The 21,066-nt window shown below is 48.4% G+C and overlaps 1 protein-coding gene across 1 annotated transcript in view; it reads right to left on the bottom strand.

Annotated features, from left to right (window-relative positions):
- LOC125509837 (wall-associated receptor kinase 2-like) overlaps nt 1-16,301 on the bottom strand; it is a 76,501-nt gene extending 60,200 nt beyond the window's left edge. The window contains exons 1-3 of the mRNA XM_048674862.1: nt 15,447-16,301; nt 15,390-15,398; nt 15,112-15,356 (exon numbers count right to left, since the gene is read on the bottom strand). Coding sequence (XP_048530819.1) covers nt 15,112-15,356; nt 15,390-15,398; nt 15,447-16,301 — 1,109 coding nt within the window. The remainder of the gene's footprint in view (nt 1-15,111; nt 15,357-15,389; nt 15,399-15,446) is intronic.
- Between the last annotated feature and the right edge of the window lie 4,765 nt (nt 16,302-21,066).

Here is a 21,066-nt window from a genome sequence, read left to right as displayed (position 1 = left end):
GGGCTACCCATGGCTATTTCCTCCGACATTAGATGCACAGTTCGGGACCCCCTATCCGAGATCCGCTGGTTTTGACACTGACACTGGTGCTTTCATTGAGAGTTCCTCTATGTCGTCGCCGTTAGGCTTGATGGCTCCTACGATCATCGATAGCGATGCAGTCTAGGGTGAGACTTTTCTCCTCGGACAGATCTTTGTGTTCGGCGGCTTCGCATTGCGGGCCAACTCGCTTGGCCATCTGGAGCATATTGAAAGTTACGCCCCTGGCCACCAGGTCAGGTTTGGAAGCTTAAACTACACGGCCGATATCCACGGAGACTTGATCTTCGACGGATTCGAGCCCCTACCTTGTGCGCCACGCGGTCACGATGAGTATGATTTAGCTCTACCGTCGGACAGTGTTCGAGAAATCGCACTGGCAGCCGCTCCGACCCTCAATTGGAGCCAGTTGCGCCATCCATGGACGGGTGGATAGACCCCGCCACGGAGGCCGTATCCTCTACGGCGATCGAGCCAAATATGACCTTACCCTTCACGAGAGCCGTGTGCCAAACTGTCGGATCCTTCTCCAGCCACGGACTCCGAACTGTCTGCGCCTGTTCCTGTCGAATCCGATTGGGCGCCGATCATGGAGTTTACCTCCGCGAATATTTTTCATCACTCGCCCTTTGGTGACATACTGAACTCATTAAGGTCTCTCCTTGTCAGGAGAGTCCTGGCCGAACTACGTCCGGCAGGATTGGGATGCGGATGACGAAGAAATTCGCCACCACCCACCACCCACTTAGTAGCCACTGTCAATGACTTAACCGATATGCTTGACTTCGACTCTAAAAGACATCGACGTATGGACGACGATGTGGGAGGCGAAGAGGAATCACTGCCCACAGGGCACTGGACAGCCACCTCATCATATGACATATACATGGTGGACACACCCAAAGAAGGCAATGGCGACGGGACAGCGGAGGATGACCTCTCCAAGAAGCAACCAGCGCTGGCGACAGCGGCGCCGCTCTAAGTCCCGCCAAGGAAAAAGCGGTGATACCGGCACCGGAGATAATAGCACTCCAGACAGCGCCGAAGGCAACAACAATCCCCGCCAGCAAGATTTAGAGCAGGAGGATGGAGAGGCCAGCCCTCCTCGAGAGAGCGGCAGATGGAGAGGCGGAGGATGATAATTACATGCCTCCCTCCGAAGACGAGGCAAGCCTCGACGATGACGAATTCGTCGTGCCAGAGGATCCCGTCGAACAAGAGCGCTTCAAGCGCCGGCTTATAGCCACGGCAAATAGCCTTAGGAAAAAGTAGCAGCAGCTTCAAGCTGATCAAGATTTGCTAGCTGACAGATGGACTAAAGTCCGGCGGCCGAGGAATATAAATCGAACGCCCCTCCAAGAGTTAGCCAAACTGCAGGTTGCTACCCCGACTGGAGGAGGAAGCACCGAAAACCACATCCCCGGTGTATAACGCGGCTGATCGGCCACCTCGTGGCTACGACAAAGAGGCATTCCAGCCAAAAACTCAGCCCGCACCCCGACGCCATTCAAATAAAAAGGCATGGGGAAATACGCCAGACCTGCAAGACATATTGGAGGACAAAGTGAAACACGCAAGACCGATCTATGGATCACGAGGGCGCGCCACTATGCGAGACGATAATCGTCACGCCGAATACAGTAAAAGTAAGTCTGGCCGGGCCGAACACAGCGGGCAAGACCCATTTGAGCCGCGTCGCGATATAGCCCAGTACAGAGGCGCCGCACACCCCTTATGCTTCACAGACGAAGTAATGGATCATCAAATCCTAGAGGGTTTCAAACCCATAAATATAGAATCATATGACAGCACAACAGATCCTGCGGTATGGATCGAGGATTTCCTCCTGCACATCCACATGGCCACGGTGATGACCTACATGTTGGGGAACGTAGTAATTTCAAAAATTTTCCTACGCACACGCAAGATCATGGTGATGCATAGCAACGAGGGGAGAGTATGATCTACGTACCCTTGTAGACCGACAGCGGAAGCGTTATGACAACGCGGTTGATGTAGTCGTACGTCTTCACAGCCCGACCGATCAAGCACCGAAACTACGGCACCTCCGAGTTCTAGCACACGTTCAGCTCGATGATGATCCCCGGACTCCGATCCAGCAAAGTGTCGGGGAAGAGTTCCGTCAGCACGACGGCGTGGTGACGATCTTGATGTACTACCGTCGCAGGGCTTCACCTAAGCACCGCTACAATATTATCGAGGATTATGGTGGAAGGGGGCACCGCACACGGCTAAGAATATGATCACGTGGATCAACTTGTGTGTCTAGGGGTGCCCCCTGCCCCTGTATATAAAGGAGCAAGGGGAGGAGGCCGGCCGGCCCTATAGGCGCGCCAAGGAGGAGTCCTCCTCCTAGTAGGAGTAGGACTCCTACTAGGAGGGGGAAAGAGGTGGGGAGGGAGAAGGAAAGGGGGGCGCCGCCCCCCTCTCCTAGTCCAATTCGGACCAAGGGGGGGAGGAGGCGCGTGGCCCACCCTGGCGCGCTTCTCTCTCTCCACTAAGGCCCATATGGCCCATTACTTCTCCCGGGGGGGTTCCGGCAACCCTCCGGCTCTCCGGTTTTCTCCGAAATCACCCGGAACACTTCCGGTGTCCGAATATAGCCGTCCAATATATCAATCTTTATGTCTCGACCATTTCGAGACTCCTGATCATGTCCGTGATCACATCCGGGACTCCGAACTAACTTTCGTACATCAAAACTCATAAACTCATAATATAACTGTCATCGAAACCTTAAGCGTGCGGACCCTACGGGTTCGAGAACAATGTAGACATGACCGAGACACGTCTCCGGTCAATAACCAATAGTGGAACCTGGATGCTCATATTGGCTCCTACATATTCTATGAAGATCTTTATCGGTCAGACCGCATAACAACATACATTGTTCCCTTTGTCATCGGCATGTTACTTGCCCGAGATTCGATCGTCGGTATCTCAATACCTAGTTCAATCTCGTTATCGGCAAGTCTCTTTACTCGTTTTGTAATACATCATCTCGCAACTAACTCATTAGTTGCAATGCTTGCAAGGCTTATGTGATGTGCATTACCGAGAGGGCCCAGAGATACCTCTCCGACAATCGGAGTGACAAATCCTAATCTCGAAATACGCCAACCCAACATTTACCTTTGGAGACACCTGTAGAGCTCCTTTATAATAACCCAGTTACGTTGTGACGTTTGGTAGCACACAAAGTGTTCCTCCGGCAAACGGGAGTTGCATAATCTCATAGTCATAGGAACATGTATAAGTCATGAAGAAAGCAATAGCAACATACTAAACGATTGGGTGCTAAGCTAATGGAATGGGTCATGTCAATCAGGTCATTCACCTAATGATGTGATCCCGTTAATCAAATAACAACTCTTTTGTTCATGGTTAGGAAACATAACCATCTTCGATTAACGAGCTAGTCAAGTAGAGGCATACTAGTGACACTCTGTTTGTCTATGTATTCACACATGTATTATGTTTCCGGTTAATACAATTCTAGCATGAATAATAAACATTTATCATGATATAAGGAAATAAATAATAACTTTATTATTGCCTCTAGGGCATATTTCCTTCAGTCTCCCACTTGCACTAGAGTCAACAATCTAGTTCACATCGCCATGTGATTCAACACTAATAGTTCACATCACCATGTGATTAACACCCATAGTTCACATTGTCATGTGACCTATACCCAAAGGGTTTACTAGAGTCAGTAATCTAGTTCACATCGTTTATGTGATTTACACCCAAAGAGTACTAAGGTGTGATCATCTTTTGCTTGTGAGATAATTTTAGTCAACGGGTCTGTCACATACAGATCCATAAGTATTTTGCGAATTCTATGTCTACAATGCTCTGCACGGAGCTACTCTAGCTAATTGCTCCCACTTTAAATATGTATCTAGATCGAGACTTAGAGTCATCCAAATCTGTGTCAAAACTTGCATCGACGTAACTTTTTACGACGAACCTTTTTGTCACCTCCATGATTGAGAAATATTTCCTTATTCCACTAAGGATAATTTTGACCGCTGTCTAGTGATCTACTCCTAGATCACTATTGTACTCCCTTGCCAAAATTAGTGTAGGGTATACAATAGGTCTGGTACACAGCATGGCATACTTTATAGAACCTATGGCCAAGGCATAGGGAATGACTTTCATTCTCATTCTATTTTCTATCGTGGTCAGGCTTTGAGTCTTACTCAATTTCACACCTTGTAACACAGGCAAGAATTCTTTCTTTGACTGTTCCATTTTGAACTACTTCAAAATCTTGTCAAGGTATGTACTCATTGAGAAAAAACTTATCAAGCGTCTTGATCTATCTCTATAGATTTTGATGCTCAATATGTAAGCAGCTTCACCGAGGTTTTCTTTGAAAAAATCCTTTTGAACACTCGTTTATGCTTTGCAGAATAATTCTACATTATTTCCGATCAACAATATGTCATACTTATCAGAAATGCTGTAGTGCTCCCACTCACTTTCTTGTAAATACAGGCTTCACCGCAAGTCTGTATAAAACTATATGCTTTGATCAACTTATCAAAGCGTATATTCCAACTCCAAGATGCTTGCACCAGTCCATAGATGGATCGCTGGAGCTTGCATATTTTGTTAGCACCTTTAGGATTGACAAAACATTCTGGTTGTATCATATACAACTCTTCTTTAAATCCATTAAGGAATGTAGTTTTGTTTATCCATTTGCCAGATTTCATAAAAATGCGGCAATTGCTAACATGATTTGGACAGACTTAAGCATCGCTACGAGTGAGAAAATTTCATCGTAGTCAACACCTTGAACTTTGTCAAAAACCTTTTTCGACAAGTCTAGCTTTGTAGATAGTAACACTACTATCAGCGTCCGTCTTCCTCTTGAAGATCCATTTATTTTCTATGGCTTGCCGATCATCGGGCAAATCCATCAAAGTCCATACTTTGTTCTCATACATGGATCATATCTCAGATTTCATGGCCTCAAACCATTTTGCGGAATCTGGGCTCATCATCGCTTCCTCATAGTTCGCAAGTTCATCATGATCAGCATGACTTCCAGAACAGGATTACCGTACCACTCTGGTGCGGATCTCACTCTGGTTTACCTACGAGATTCGGTAGTAACTTGATCTGAAGTTACATGATCATCATCATTTAGCTTCCTCACTAATTGGTGTAGTAGTCACAAGAACATATTTCTGTGATGAACTACTTTCCAATAAGGGAGAAGGTACAATTACCTTATCAAGTTTTCTACTTTCCTCCCACTCACTTCTTTTGAGAGAAACTCCTTCTCTAGAAAGGATCCATTCTTAGCAATGAAAGTCTTGCCTTCGGATCTGTGATAGAAGGTGTACCCAACAGTCTCCTTTCGGTATCCTATGAAGACATATTTCTCCGATTTGGGTTTGAGCTTATCAGGATGAAACTTTTTCACATAAGCATCACAACCCAAAACTTTAAGAAACGACAACTTTGGTTTCTTGCCAAACCATAATTCAGATTGTGTCGTCTCAACGGATTTAGATGGTGCCCTTTTTAACGTGAATGCAGTTGTCTCTAATGCATAACCCCAAAACGATAGTGGTAGATCGGTAAGAGACATCATAGATTGCACTATATCCAATAAAGTACGGTTATGACGATCGGACACACCATTATGCTGTGGTGTTCCAGGTGGCATGAGTTTGTGAAACTATTCCACAATGTTTTAATTGAAGACCAAACTCGTAACTCAAATATTTGTCTCCGCGATCAGATCGTAGAAACCTTATTTTCTTGTCACGATGATTTTCCACTTCACCCTGGAATTATTTGAACTTTTCAAATGTTTCAGACTTATGTTTCATGAAGTAGATATACTCATATCTGCTCAAATCATCTGTGAAGGTCAGAAAATAACGATACCCGCCGCGAGCCTCAACACTCAACACTCATCGGACCCTGCATACATCAGTATGTATTATTTCCAATAAGTCAGTTGCTCGCTCCATTGTTCCGGAGAACGGAGTCTTAGTCATCTTGCCCATGAGGCATGGTTCGATCAAGTGATTACATCAAGTGATTCCAAAAGTCCATCAGTATGGAGTTTCTTCATGCGCTTTACACCATATGACCTAAACGGCAGTGCCACTGCCACAAATAAGTTGCACTATCATTATTAACTTTGCATCTTTTGGCTTCAATATTATGAATATGTGTAACACTACGATCGAGATCCAACGAACTATTTTCATTGGGTGTATGACCATCGAAGGTTTTATTCATGTAAACAGAACAACAATTATTCTCTGACTTTAATGAATAACTGTATTGCAATAAACATGATCAAATCATATTCATGCTCAACGCAAACACCAAATAACACTTATTTAGTTTCAACACTAATCCCGAAAGTATAGGGAGTGTGCGATGATGATCATATCAATCTTGGAACTACTTCCAACACACATCGTCACCTCACCCTTTACTAGTTTCTGTTTATTCTGCAACTCCCGTTTTGAGTTACTACTCTTAGCAACTGAACCAGTATCAAATGCCGAGGGGTTGCTATAAACACTAGTAAAGTACACATCAATAACACGTATATCCAATATACCTTTGTTTACCTTGCCATCCTTCTTATCCGCCAAATACTTGGGGCAGTTCCACTTCCAGTGACCAGTCCCTTTACAGTAGAAGCACTTAGTCTTAGGCTTAGGATCAGACTTGGGCTTCTTCACTTGAGCAGCAACTTGCTTGCCGTTCTTCTTGAAGTTCCCCTTCTTCCCTTTGCCCTTTTCTTGAAACTAGTGGTCTTGTCAACCATCAACACTTGATGTTTTTCTTGATTTCTACCTTCGTTGATTTCAGCATCACGAAGAGCTTGGGAGTTGTTTCCGTTATCCCTTGCATATTATAGTTCATCACGAAGTTCTACTAACTTGGTGATGGTGACTAGAGAATTCTGTCAATCACTATCTTATCTGGAAGATTAACTCCCACTTGATTCAAGCGATTGTAGTACCCAGACAATCTGAGCACATGCTCACTAGTTGAGCGATTCTCCTCCATCTTTTAGCTATAGAACTTGTTGGAGACTTCATATCTCTCAACTCGGGTATTTGCTTGAAATATTAACTTCAACTCCTGGAACATCTCATATGGTCCATGACGTTCAAAACGTCTTTGAAGTCCCGATTCTAAGCCATTAAGCATGGTGCACTAAACTATCAAGTAGTCATCATATTGAGCTAGACAAACGTTCATAACGTCTGCATCTGCTCCTGCAATAGGTCTGTCACCTAGCGGTGTATCAAGGACATAATTCTTCTGTGCAGCAATGAGGATAAACCTCAGATCATGGATCCAATCCGCACCATTACTACTAAAATCTTTCAACACAATTTTCTCTAGGAACATATCAAAATAAACATAGGGAAGCAACAACGCGAGCTATTGATCTACAACATAATTTGCAAAACACTACCAGGACTAAGTTCATGATAAATTTAAGTTCAATTAATCATATTACTTAAGAACTCCCACTTAGATAGACATCCCTCTAATCCTCTAAGTGATCACGTGATCCAAATCAACTAAACCATGTCCGATCATCACGTGAGATGGAGCAGTTTCATTGGTGAACATCACTATGTTGATCATATCTACTATATGATTCACGCTCGACCTTTCGGTCTCCGTGTTCCGAGGCCATATCTGTATATGCTTGGCTCGTCAAGTATAACCTGAGTATTCCGCGTGTGCAACTGTTTTGCACCCGTTGTATTTGAACGTAGAGCCTATCACACCCGATCATCACGTGGTGTCTCAGCACAAAGAACTTTCGCAACGGTGCATACTCAGGGAGAACACTTCTTGATAATTGGTGAGAGATCATCTTAAAATGCTACCGTCAATCAAAGCAAGATAAGATGCATAAAAGATAAACATCACATGCAATCAATATAAGTGATATGATATGGCCATCATCTTGTGCTTGTGATCTCCATCTTCGAAGCACCGTTGTGATCACCATCGTCACCGGCGCGACACCTTGATCATCATCGTAGCATCGTTGTCGTCTCGCCAATCTTATGCTTCCACGACTATCGCTACCGTTTAGTGATAAAGTAAAGCATTACAGCACAATTGCATTGCATACAATAAAGCGACAACCATATGGCTCCTGCCAGTTGCCAATAACTTGGTTACAAAACATGATCATCTCATACAATAAAATTTTAGCATCATGTCTTGACCATATCACATCACAACATGCCCTGCAAAAACAAGTTAGACGTCCTCTACTTTGTTCTTGCAAGTTTTACGTGGCTGCTACGGGCTTAAGCAAGAACCAATCTTACCTACGCATCAAAACCACAATGATAGTTTGTCAAGTTGGTGCTGTTTTAACCTTCGCAAGGACTGGGCGTAGCCACACTCGGTTCAACTAAAGTTGGAGAAACTGACACCCGCTAGCCACCTTTTTCCAAAGCACGTCGGGAGAACCGGTCTCGCGTAAGCATACGCGTAATGTCGGTCCGGGCCGCTTCGTCCAACAATACCGCCGAACCAAAGTATGACATGCTGGTAAGCAGTATGACTTATATCGCCCACAACTCACTTGTGTTCTACTCGTGCATATAACATCAACACATAAAACCTAGGCTCGGATGCCACTATTGGGGAACGTAGTAATTTCAAAAAATTTCCTACGCACACGCAACATCATGGTGATGCATAGCAACGAGGGGAGAGTATGATCTACGTACCCTTGTAGACCGACAGCGGAAGCGTTATGACAACGCGGTTGATGTAGTCGTACGTCTTCACGGCCCGACCGATCAAGCACCGAAACTACGGCACCTCCGAGTTCTAGCACACGTTCAGCTCGATAATGATCCCCGGACTCCGATCCAGCAAAGTGTCAGGGAAGAGTTCCGTCAGCACGACGGCGTGGTGACGATCTTGATGTACTACCGTCGCAGGGCTTCACCTAAGCACCGCTACAATATTATCGAGGATTATGGTGGAAGGGGGCACCGCACACGGCTAAGAATATGATCACGTGGATCAACTTGTGTGTCTAGGGGTGCGCCTGCCCCCATATATAAAGGAGCATGGGGAGGAGGCCGGCCAGCCCTATAGGCGCGCCAAGGAGGAGTCCTCCTCCTAGTAGGAGTAGGACTCCTACTAGGAGGGGGAAAGAGGTGGGGAGGGAGAAGGAAAGGGGGGCGCCGCCCCCCCCCCCCTCTCCTAGTCCAATTCGGACCAGGGGGGAGGAGGCGCGCGGCCCACCCTGGCTGCCCTTCTCTCTCTCCACTAAGGCCCATATGGCCCATTACTTCTCCCGGGAGGTTCCGGTAACCCTCCGGTACTCCGGTTTTCTCCGAAATCACCCGGAAACACTTCCGGTGTCCGAATATAGCCGTCCAATATATCAATCTTTATGTCTCGACCATTTCGAGACTCCTCGTCATGTCCGTGATCACATCCGGGACTCCGAACTAACTTTGGTACATCAAAACTCATAAACTCATAATATAACTGTCATCGAAACCTTAAGCGTGCGGACCCTACGGGTTCGAGAACAATGTAGACATGACCGAGACATGTCTCCGGTCAATAACCAATAGCGGAACCTGGATGCTCATATTGGCTCCCACACATTCTACGAAGATCTTTATCGGTCAGACCGCATAACAACATACGTTGTTCCCTTTGTCATCGGTATGTTACTTGCCCGAGATTCGATCGTCGGTATCTCAATACCTAAGTCAATCTCGTTACCGGCAAGTCTCTTTACTTGTTCCGTAATACATCATCCCGCAACTAACTCATTAGTTGCAATGCTTGCAAGGCTTATGTGATGTGCATTACCGAGAGGGCCCAGAGATACCTCTCCGACAATCGGAGTGACAAATCCTAATCTCGAAATACGCCAACCCAACATTACCTTTGGAGACACCTGTAGAGCTCCTTTATAATCACCCAGTTACGTTGTGACGTTTGGTAGCACACAAAGTGTTCCTCCGGCAAACGGGAGTTGCATAATCTCATAGTCATAGGAACATGTATAAGTCATGAAGAAAGCAATAGCAACATACTAAACGATCGGGTGCTAAGCTAATGGAATGGGTCATGTCAATCACATCATTCTTAATGATGTGATCCGTTAATCAAATAACAACTCTTTTGTATGGTTAGGAAACATAACCATCTTGATTAACGAGCTAGTCAAAGTAGAGGCATACTAGTGACACTCTGTTTGTCTATGTATTCACACATGTATTATGTTTCCGGTTAATACAATTCTAGCATGAATAATAAACATGTTTGTCTATGTATTCACACATGTATTATGTTTCCGGTTAATACAATTCTAGCATGAATAATAAACATTTATCATGATATAAGGAAATAAATAATAACTTTATTATTGCCTCTAGGGCATATTTCCTTCACTACACGCCATCAAATACCTCCCACTCAAACTCAAAGGACCAGCTCGGCATTGGCTCAACAGCTTGCCAGCAGAGTCCATTGGCTGTTGGGAAGATCTGGAAGCCGCATTCCTCGACAACTTTCAGGGCACTTATGTGCGACCACCAGATGCCGATGACTTGAGCCACATAATTCAACATCCCGAGGAATTGGCCAAGCAATTCTGGACACGGTTCCTAACAAAGAAAAATCAAATCGTCGACTATCCAGATGTAGAGGCCCTAGCAGCTTTCAAGCACAACATCCACGACGAATGGCTCGCCCGGCACCTTGGCCAGGAAAAGCCGAAATCTATGGCAGCCCTCACGACACTCATGACGCACTTCTGTGTGGGAGAGGACATCTGGTTGGCTCACAGCAATAACATATCAAAGAACCATGGTACTTCGGATACCAAGGATGGCAACGGCAGGTCACGTCGCAACAAACATAAGCACTGCATTAACAGTGACAATACCGAGGATACGCCAGTCAATGCCGGATTCAAAGGCTCTAAACCCGGTCAGCGGAAAAAGCCATTCAAAAGAAGCACTCCGGGCCCGTCCAGTTTGGACCGTATACTCGATCGCTCGTGTCAAATACACGGCAACCCCGGCAAGCCAACCAACCACACCAATAGGGATTGTTGGGTGTTCAAGCAGGCCGGCAAGTTAAATGCTGAAAACAAAGATAAGGGGTCACATAGCGATGACGAGGAGGAGCCCTGGGAGCCGAACACCGGAGGACAGAAGAGGTTCCCCCCATAAGTGCGGACGGTGAACATGATATACGCAACCCACATCCCCAAGAGGGAGCGGAAGCGTGTGCACAGGGACGTATATGCATTGGAGCCAGTCGCCCCAAAGTTCAACCCATGGTCCTCCTGTCCGATCACCTTCGATCGTAGGGACCACCCCACTAGTATCCGTCATGGCAGATTCGCCGCACTGGTCCTAGACCCAATCATTGACGGATTTCACCTCACTCGAGTCCTAATGGATGGCGGCAACAGCCTGAACCTGCTTTATCAGGACACAGTGGGCAAAATGGGTATAGACCCCTCAAGGATCAAACCCACAAAAACAACCTTTAAAGGTGTCATACCAGGTGTAGAGGCCCATTGCACAGGCTCAGTCACACTGGAAGTGGTCTTCGGATCCCCGAATAACTTCCGAAGCGAGGAGTTAATCTTCAACATAGTCCCGTTCCGCAGTGGCTACCATGCACTGCTCGGGCGAACCGCATTTGCGAGATTCAATGCGGTACCGCATTATGCATATCTCAAGCTCAAGATGCCAGGACCTCGGGGGGTCATAACAGTCAATGGAAACACAGAGCGCTCTCTCTGCACGGAGGAGCACACTGCGGCCCTCGCAGCAGAAGCGCAAAACATCGTCTTAAGGCAATCCACTAGTTCGGCGATTAAGGACCCGGACACCTTCAAGCGCGCCCGGAGTAATCGGCAACTGGACCGCCTGGCACATTTCGAGCTCGCATAGCAATGCGGCCCCCACCCCGGTCCCAGCCAAACGGCGAAATCCGCGCCACGCGTACATAATTACACATTAAAAATACCATGGGCACAGGTGGGGAGGGGGGCACGACTACGGCACGCCCCAAGACGTGTCTTAAACTGCACTAGGGGCTTCCCGCTTTGTTATTTTTCTCTTTCAGGACTTTAATCCCGGGAAACCCCATCCGGCAGCATGATTGCCAAACACATGATGCAGCAACCAAGGAGGCAGAGAGTTACGTCACACCACGGAACTCCCAGGTGGATTACGATAACGAGTGAAATACTTGCTTTAATACTATTCCTCAGCTCACCCTTGGAAGGGACATGTCAAATAGTCCTACGTTTTGCTTATCGCACTACTTGTATCATTCTGCTCTAATGCACCTTTTTGAATAAAACAATGCATAGCATTAAGACTATTATTGCATTCTTCATTTACATATATATGTTCATTCATGACATCTAGCACCCGTACACTCTGGTACGACCAATACACCAGGGGCTTAAGCATACCCCATAATGCGGCGTGAGAAGTCCGAACACTTTCGACAGTGCGGCACCCCAAACATATAGCATTATATGCATCAGCTCCGAATCATGTCTTGGGTCAATAGTTGGATTTTCCCGGCTCCCATGTTTTGGTACCTTACGTTCCGCTATATCGGCTAAGGTAGCACTGGGAGAACTACTGCGATTGTGCCCCGGTTCTGCTGGGCTAAGCACCTCAGTAGAGAAAGCTAAAACTGACTCTCATGATAAGGTGAGAGACTGGTCGCTGTTCGAGAGGTTTCAAGTCCCTAAAGACTTATGCCGCTTAGAGCAAGGAGTCGGCCCTGTCTGGCTTAAGGCGTGTATCCCGCCCCGAGTTCGGCCTTCCGATTACTAGGGGCTTCGCCGAAATTTAAAATTATAGAATCCTATGGCTAAGTGAGAGTGATAACACAGTATAGTCCGACTGCCTTGTTCGTTGTGTTGAGGACCTCCCTCGAAGGACCCAACAATGGGAACAAGAGTGCTCAGGTTTATCCCGAACACCCCAGCACTCGTGGCGTGGGGGCAGAAGCCGACGACTAGCCATCTCTCAGATTTGATAAACAGCCGAACATAAGGCAATATTTTAAATTCATACAAGCGTTGCATAGCGCATATGAACAAGTTTTCATAATACATGATTACACGAGCAAGTTTACTCAAATATTACATCTTTCGCACACTCGTCCGCTACAAGACAGACACCCTTCAGGACACCCTCATAGTACATCTCGGGGTGGTGATGCTCCTTGCCCTGCGGCGGCCCTTCCTTCACCAGCTTCACGGCGTCCATCTTGGCCCAGTGCACCTTCGCACGGGCGAAAGCCCGACATGCACCTTCGATGCAGACAGACCGCTTGATGACTTCCAACCGTGGGCAGGCATCCACAAGCCGCCTCACCAGGCCGAAGTAGCTGTTGGGAAGGGCGTCACCAGGCCACATCCAGACTATAAAGCCCTTCATGGCCTGTTCGGCCGCCTTGTGCAGCTCGACCAGTTGCTTCAGCTGGTCACTCAGAGGCATCGGGTGTTCGGTCTCAGTATACTGAGACCAGAACAGCTTCTCTGTTGAGCTTCCCTCCCCGGCCTGGTAAAACTGTGCGGCATCCGACACGCTGCGGGGCAAATCTGTGAATGCTCCTGGAGAGCTCCGGATTTAGGTAAGTAACAAGTAATTTACTTTCACATGCTTGCTTTGCATATAGAATGCCTTACCTGCCACTATCTTCTTCATCGCATCAATCTCCTGGAGAGCCTTTTTGGGCTTCAGCGTTGGCACTCTTGGCACTCTCAAGGGCCGCGGCAAGCTCGGACTCTCGCGTCTTCAAGTGTAGCTCCAACGCCTCGTGCTTCATCACGAGAGCGTGGAGCTCTTGCTGCACCTCGCCCACCTGTGCCTCTTGTTTTTCCCGCTCGGTGCGCTCCTAGGCTGCTTTGTTTTCGGCCTCGGATAGCGCTTGCTTCAGGGTTGCCACTTCGGTCGTGGCCCCTGGCAGATTAAAGATGATCCTGTCATTTTGCAATCGCATCCCTTTTATATACATACATATCTACAAACTAGGTATTACTTACCTTTGTTCTCCTCGAGCTGCCTCTTGGCAAGGCCGAGCTCTTTCTTGGACCCTTCGAGGTCCTGCTTCAGTACGGCGACCTCCGCAGTCAGTGCGGTAGAGGCCAGCAGTGAAGCCTGCATATGCATATAGACATACTTATATTAGACTCCTGCAAATATTAGTTGATCCTCTATTCGGCTTTTCTTTTTGAACACCAAACAGAGCATCAGGGGCTACTGTCTATGCGGTAATATTTTTCCTATATTTCAAATACTTATCTCAAAGCCTGTTAGAAGGCTGGCACAGGCTTCAGTCAGTCCGCTCTTGGCGGACTGAACCTTCTGGATCACCACACTCATAATAGTGCGGTGCTCTTTGTCGATGGAAGCGCTGCGAAGCGCTCCCAACAGATTGTCCGGTGCCTTTGGATGGACAAAGGTCACCGGCACGAGCATCTTGCCCCTTTTGGAAGGAGGCCGCCTGCCCAAGTCCGGAACCACTGGGGGTTCCGGCGCAGTGTTCGGCTGAAGGCCGAACTCGGAGCCCTCGGGAGCCTTACCCCCTCTACTCCCGGAGTCCGGAAGGTCGCCTTGAGGCGCCTTCGGGACTGTCTCCACTCGACCCGGTGCCTCTCGAGATAGCACCTCGGCATTGTCCGTAGGGCAAGGGGAGGTGGCGGTCGGAAGTGGATCGCTATCCATATCCAACGAGTCTAAGGAGCCGCCCGACGAAGATACGTCGATACGGGCTTGGGGCAGTCTGCATAATCATATTCGACGTTAGGAGAGGCAGTGCATCAAAGGTATGCTATGAGTTACTCTGGTATCCGAATACTTACGACTTCGCCAGGGGCTTGGCCCTGAGCAGCCACTCGTTTTCGTCTTCGGCGGCGGCGGGGGAGCAGTCCGGGAGGAGAGTCCTTCCCTTCTTGGACCCTTCGGCCCCCCGGTTGGGGCGGCCTTCCTTTTCTTGTCTCCCCCGGCTGAAGGGGGAGCATCTTCATCTTCCTCCTCATCTTCGGGGGAGGAGTGCATCGCAGAGTCATCGGACGATGAGTCTAGTACCACCTGGCGTCGGGAACTCTTTCGGGTTCCCGTGGCCTTCCTCTTGGTCTTCTCCGGCACCTCGTAAGGAGCCGGAGTCAGCATCTCCGTTAGGAGAGCGTCCGCAGTGGCTTTGGGCAGAGGGGGCGTACAGTTGATCTTCTCCGATGCCCCCACCCAGTCCTGTCCAAAGGCATGGGAGCTCAGACCCCACACGGGATTAAGCTATGGGGAGTAGGTATCTTACCAGATGTACAAAACTTACCGATTCACAGGGCGCTTCGCGCTTAGCCCGCGGTCCTCGGTGAGAGAGGGAGGGACCTCGGCGCCCTTGAACAGCACCCTCCAGACATCCTTGTGCGTCGTGTCGAAGAGCTCGCTCAGAGTCTGGTGCTGGACCAGGTCGAACTCCCACAAGTTGAAATCCCGTTGTTGACACGGGAGGATCCGGCGGAAGAGCATGACCTGGACTATGTTGACAAGCTTGAGCTTCTTGCTTGCCATATTCCGGATACATTTCTGGAGTCCGTCCAGCTCCACTGATGAACCCCAGGATAGGCCCTTCTCTTTCCAGGAGGTGAGCCGCGTGGGGATTCTGGATCGAAACTCGGGGGCCACCACCCAGTTGGTGTCGCGCGGCTCGGTGATGTACAACCACGCCGATTGCCACCCCTTTATGGTCTCCACGAAGGAGCCTTCAAGCCATATAACATTGGGCATCTTGCCCACCATGGCTCCGCCGCATTCCGCTTGTTGGCCTCCCACCACCTTCGGCTTGATATTGAAGGTCTTCAGCCACAGGCCGAAGTGGGGCCGGATGCGGAGGAAAGCCTCACACACGACGATGAACGCCGAAATGTTGAGGATAAAGTTCGGGGCTAGATCGTGAAAGTCCAGCCCGTAGTAGAACATGAGACCGCGGACGAATGGATGGAGGGGAAACCCCAGTCCGCGGAGGAAGTGGTGGAGGAAAACTACCCTCTCGTGAGGTTCCGGGGTAGGAACGATCTGCCCCGCAGCGGGCAGCCGATGCGCGATATCCGCGGCTAAGTATCCGGCTCCGTGCAGCTTTTTGATGTGGCCCTCCGTGACGGAGGAGGCCATCCACTTGCCTCCCGCTCCGGACATGTTTGGAGAAGGTTGAGGAGAAGGATGTGGACTTGGGCGTTGGAGCTCGAGTGCGCAAGAATGGATGAGCAAGGAGGAAGAAGGCGTGGGTAGAAAAAGTTTAAACCTTATCCCCTTATAAGGGCGGCCGAAACTATGCGCCCCACTAGCCTGGTAAAACTCGCTTATCCCCCAAGCACCGTAATTGATGGCGCGGTTGGGTTACCCACGCCCGTATTGATGAGAATCCCGTAATAAGGGGGATACGATCTCTGCTTTGACAAGGCGTGTCAAGAAACTGCCTCGCGTTATGTGCGGGGCTGGTTAAAGAAAAATGGTTCGAATAATCACCGAGCCATGGCATGATGTCATGTTGCCAAAACGTGTCAGCAGATTAGATTTGTGAAAATATTATTCTCTCTACGGTGGTATGTGGAACTTATTTTGCAGGGTCGGACACTATCCTTTTATTCAAAATCTTCTGTGGTGTATCCGGAGGAGGAACCCGCCTTGCAATGCTGAAGACAATACTGCGTGCCGGGCTCATCGTCATTGAAGCCTGGTTCAGGGGCTACTTTGGGAGTCCTGGATTAGGGGGTCTCCGGACAGCCGGACTATATCCTTTGGCCGGACTGTTGGACTATGAAAATACAAGATTGAAGACTTCGTCTCGTGTCCGGATGGGACTCTACTTGGCGTGGAAGGCAAGCTAGGCAGTACGGATATGGATATCTCCTCCTTTGTAACCGACCTTGTGTAACCCTAGCCCCCTCCGGTGTCTATATAAACAGGAGGATTTTAGTCCGTAGGACAACATACAATCATACCATATGCTAGCTTCTAGGGTTTAGCCTCTCCAATCTTGTGTTAGATCAACTCTTGTAATACTCATATCATCAAGAATAAATCAAGCAGGACGTAGGGTTTTACCTCCATCAAGAGGGCCCGAACCAGGTTAAAACATCGTGTCCCCTGCCTCCTGTTACCATCCGCCTTAGACGCACAGTCCGGGACCCCCTACCCGAGATCCGCCGGTTTTGACACCGACAAACATCGTACCTTATGGGTACGGCGATTGAGAAGGTTCAGTCCGCAAAAAGCGGGTTGAACGAGGCCTACACTAGCCTTCTGAGAGGCTTTGAGGTATGTGATACAATGCCCTTTAGCTATATAAGGGTCATGTCTACTACACAACCTTCTTCTTGTAGACGTTGTTGGGCCTCCAAGTGTAGAGGTTTGTAGGACAGTAGCAAATTTCCCTCAAGTGGATGACATAAGGTTTATCAATCAATAGGAGGCGTAGGATGAAGATGGTCTCTCTCAAGCAACCCTGTAACCAAATAACAAAGAGTCTCTTGTGTCCCCAACACACCCAATGTGGGGACCCCGACTCATAAGTCGTGATCACCGAATGCACGTGTACAGTGATGCCAGAGATCAATGCTCACTGAACACACAAAAGCTGAATAACAAGAGTCTTACATCCATACATACCGTATTACACAAGTAGGACCATTATGGTCAAGTCTTGAGTATAGCATCGCAGCAGAAATCTTCATCGATAACTTGGACCCATGCCATCTGCCTTAACCCTACAGGCATTCTGACTGGGAAGCGTCCTAGCTCGCATGTTCGTCACCGAGGTACTCTTCTTCATATTATGTTCTTTCATGCCTGGCCAATAAAATAACCAGTGGCAAGCCAATGAGTACTTTGAATGTACTCGCAAGCAACCCAAGGGTGATAACAGAATAATTATGCAAGGCACTACTGCTAATTTGGCATTTTTGCGGAAAGCTAGTTTTTCTCATGCAAGTATGATCAACATTTATCAAGGATATGAATGCGTATGCAACAAGTATCAGGAGGTTACAGACATCAACATCGGGATAGAGTTGTGAACAACTCATACTCAAGCTCATCGTGACTTCCTCACGAATCACGCCAACAGATTTACCAAACCGTGTTGTTTGTCAGAAACATATGGACGTAGTCTAAGCAGCACCACCCAACTGTCCTTGACCGTGGACACGGCTATTCGAATAGTTTTACACTCTGCAGAGGTTGCACACTTTACCCACAAGATCCGGGGAACTTCCGTGTCATCCACGACCCGCGGTACCTCAAGTACCCGAGGTAAGCACCCAATCACTATCTTTCCCTAGATGACACTAACAAGGAGTCCACTCGTTGTTCCGTATCCTCCCGATGTACATCATACGAGACTCACTCGAGATCGTAACATCCGAGAGGGGACACAACGGTGTATCCGGTGCCCTGTGAAAACAGTCATGGCCGCCCTACCTGGCACGACCCCATCCCGAGAGAGCCCACCAACAACTCTCCCGTCACTAGTAATGCGGGCTCCAAGCTAGTATCGGCCTAGGTAATCAATAATGCCCTTTCCCATATAAGGGTGGAGTGGTTATGCATGTAAGGTTGGGACAGTCGACAAATCTTAAATCTAATCCGCCTCTGTAAACAACACTTTTATCGAGCCTCGGTACACTACCTCTCCACCAAGTAGTGACCTGGTTCATCATCATCTCCCAGGGGCATTAGTGGCACCCACTGGGCTGTTTGCAAGTATGTCAACCCACACTTGTTTCTTTCCATGCATAACCCTGACCCACTTTGCATAGCCATCTACTATAGCATATTTCTACAACCCACCAACACAACTCTAAGAAAGGGTAGAGTCATGAACAATGCAAGTATCAATGAGTATGCAACGGAGGCAAGCCTAGCAAGGTTGCCATTCAAAATATATCATGCACTCAGTGAAGCAACGAAAATGCCATCATGATGTAAAATGGTTCATCATGGTCAAAGGGCTGCTTGCCTGTTTTAACAAAGTCTTCGAGGTCTTCAAATATCTCTGGTCCAACTCCGAGCATTTCGTCTACTTCGTCAACTATCGTTGAAAGCAACCATAATAAGCAATACAACAAGGCAGAAATAAAAGTGCTCCAAAAATATTGATTTGACTTTTCTAGGACATCTCTGGTTATAGGAAAATTAACCATAGTGGTTTCATTGGAATTGGGTCAGTGGATATTTCTAAACATTTTGATATGATTGAATCAAGGGGTTTATGGATTTGCAAGAAGTGTACAAAAACATATTTTTGAAAAATGAGCAAAGGCACCCATTTAGCAAAACATGATTTTAGAAGCATCTAGGAGTTGGTTTCACTGGATTTGGAGTTCAAATGAATTTCCTATGAATTTGCAAAGTTGACAAATATGAAGAAATGGCTCATTATTTTATGTGGTGCAGAAAGTATTAATAAAAATGTTCATAAACTAAGTTATGAACTTAGAAACATCTAGGAATTTGAATCATGGAATTTGGATAAAAAATGGGCTCTCTGTGATTTTCTAAAGTTTATCAAAGAAATGGAAAAAAATAGGATTTGCTAAATATTTGTGAAAGAAATATTTTTGTAAAAATGTGCAAGTAGCACCATGTGGTAGGGAATGAATTTAGAAACTACTAGAAATTTGAATCATCAAATTTGGAGTTAATTTGAATTTTTTTATGGATTTTACAAGTTGTTCAGAAAAGAAAAGGGAAAAGGGCTCTGTGCCTGCTGGGCCAGAACAGCCGCAGGGCAGTGGCCCAGCCAGCGACGCGGCCCAGCCGAGCCGGCGTGCGCGCGCGCGCCAGGTTTGAACTTGACGGGCGGGGCCTAGCTGCCAGTGGGAGAGAGAGGGGGCTAGAGAGAGGTGAGGATGACAGGCGGGGCCCACCTGTCATCACTAACCCGTGGACAGGGGGGTCGCGGTGCTCACCGGCGACGATGCAGGCCACGGCGAGCTCCGGCGAGTGCGGGGATGGCTTTAGGAGACTGCCGCACGTCGGTGGGTGGTGGACTTGGCCGGCGGGGGTGCCTGGTTCGCCGGCGACGAGGAGTTGCGGCGGAGGAGCTTTGGGAGGCGGTGACTCCAGCCGTTTCCGGCAGCTACAGAGAGGGGAAAGAAGGGGGAAAGGATCAGAGGGCTGCAGGGGTTCCAGATCGAGGCAGAAGAAGAACGCGGGAGGCCTATACCTCGCGAACTCCGGCGAGCCGAAGCGGCGGAGCTCGAGCTCGATCTCAAGCTCGGGTGGTCCTGGAGGAGAGTGGAGGGCACAGGGGGCCGATTTGGAGGGGTTAGGAGCGAGTGGTGGTGAGGGAGAGGCTCGGGGAGGCCTTTAAGTAGGCGAGCCACGGCTCACCGTAGACCCGTGCACCGGCGAGGTCCTGCTCGTTGCCATAGGGCTCGGGAGGATCTGGCGCCGTGACTGGGGTGTTCATGGGCGTGGACTACGCCGAGGGAAGCTAAGGGAGAGAGCGGGGAGGGGTCAGAGACGCACGCGTGTGAGCCGCACCATTGGCGTGCTCGGGCGGCCTCTGTTTGCTAGCGCGGAGGTGCGGGGAGGAGGAGAGAGGAAGGGGACAGCGCCGTGGCATGTTGCAGACGTCGAGGCGCATCGTCGGGCGCGCTGGGGAGGCCCGAGGTGGCCGGAGGCGGTTGGAAGGGGGCAGCTACAGTGCGGGAGCGCACTGTAGCGCGCTCTAGAGTGCCCAAATGGCATGCCATGGCATAAAAAAGGGGAAGTGGGCGCGGCCACTTGTGTCCAGTAGTGCTAGGGAGTAGTAAAGAATGGGGAGGAAGCATTGGATGCCATGGATGGCCACTTGAGTGAGGAGGGAGGTGAGGAAGAGGGGTACAGGGGCTGTCCAGAGGGAGGAAGTGGGGTTTTACCCATCCAATAAGTGAGCTATGGATTTTCCATTGTTACT

This window comes from Triticum urartu, chromosome 5 (genome assembly GCF_003073215.2).
Source record: "Triticum urartu cultivar G1812 chromosome 5, Tu2.1, whole genome shotgun sequence".
Classification (NCBI taxonomy): Eukaryota; Viridiplantae; Streptophyta; class Magnoliopsida; order Poales; family Poaceae; genus Triticum; species Triticum urartu.
Note: the sequence above shows the minus strand (reverse complement) of the source record. Positions and strands in the feature narration are given on the sequence as shown.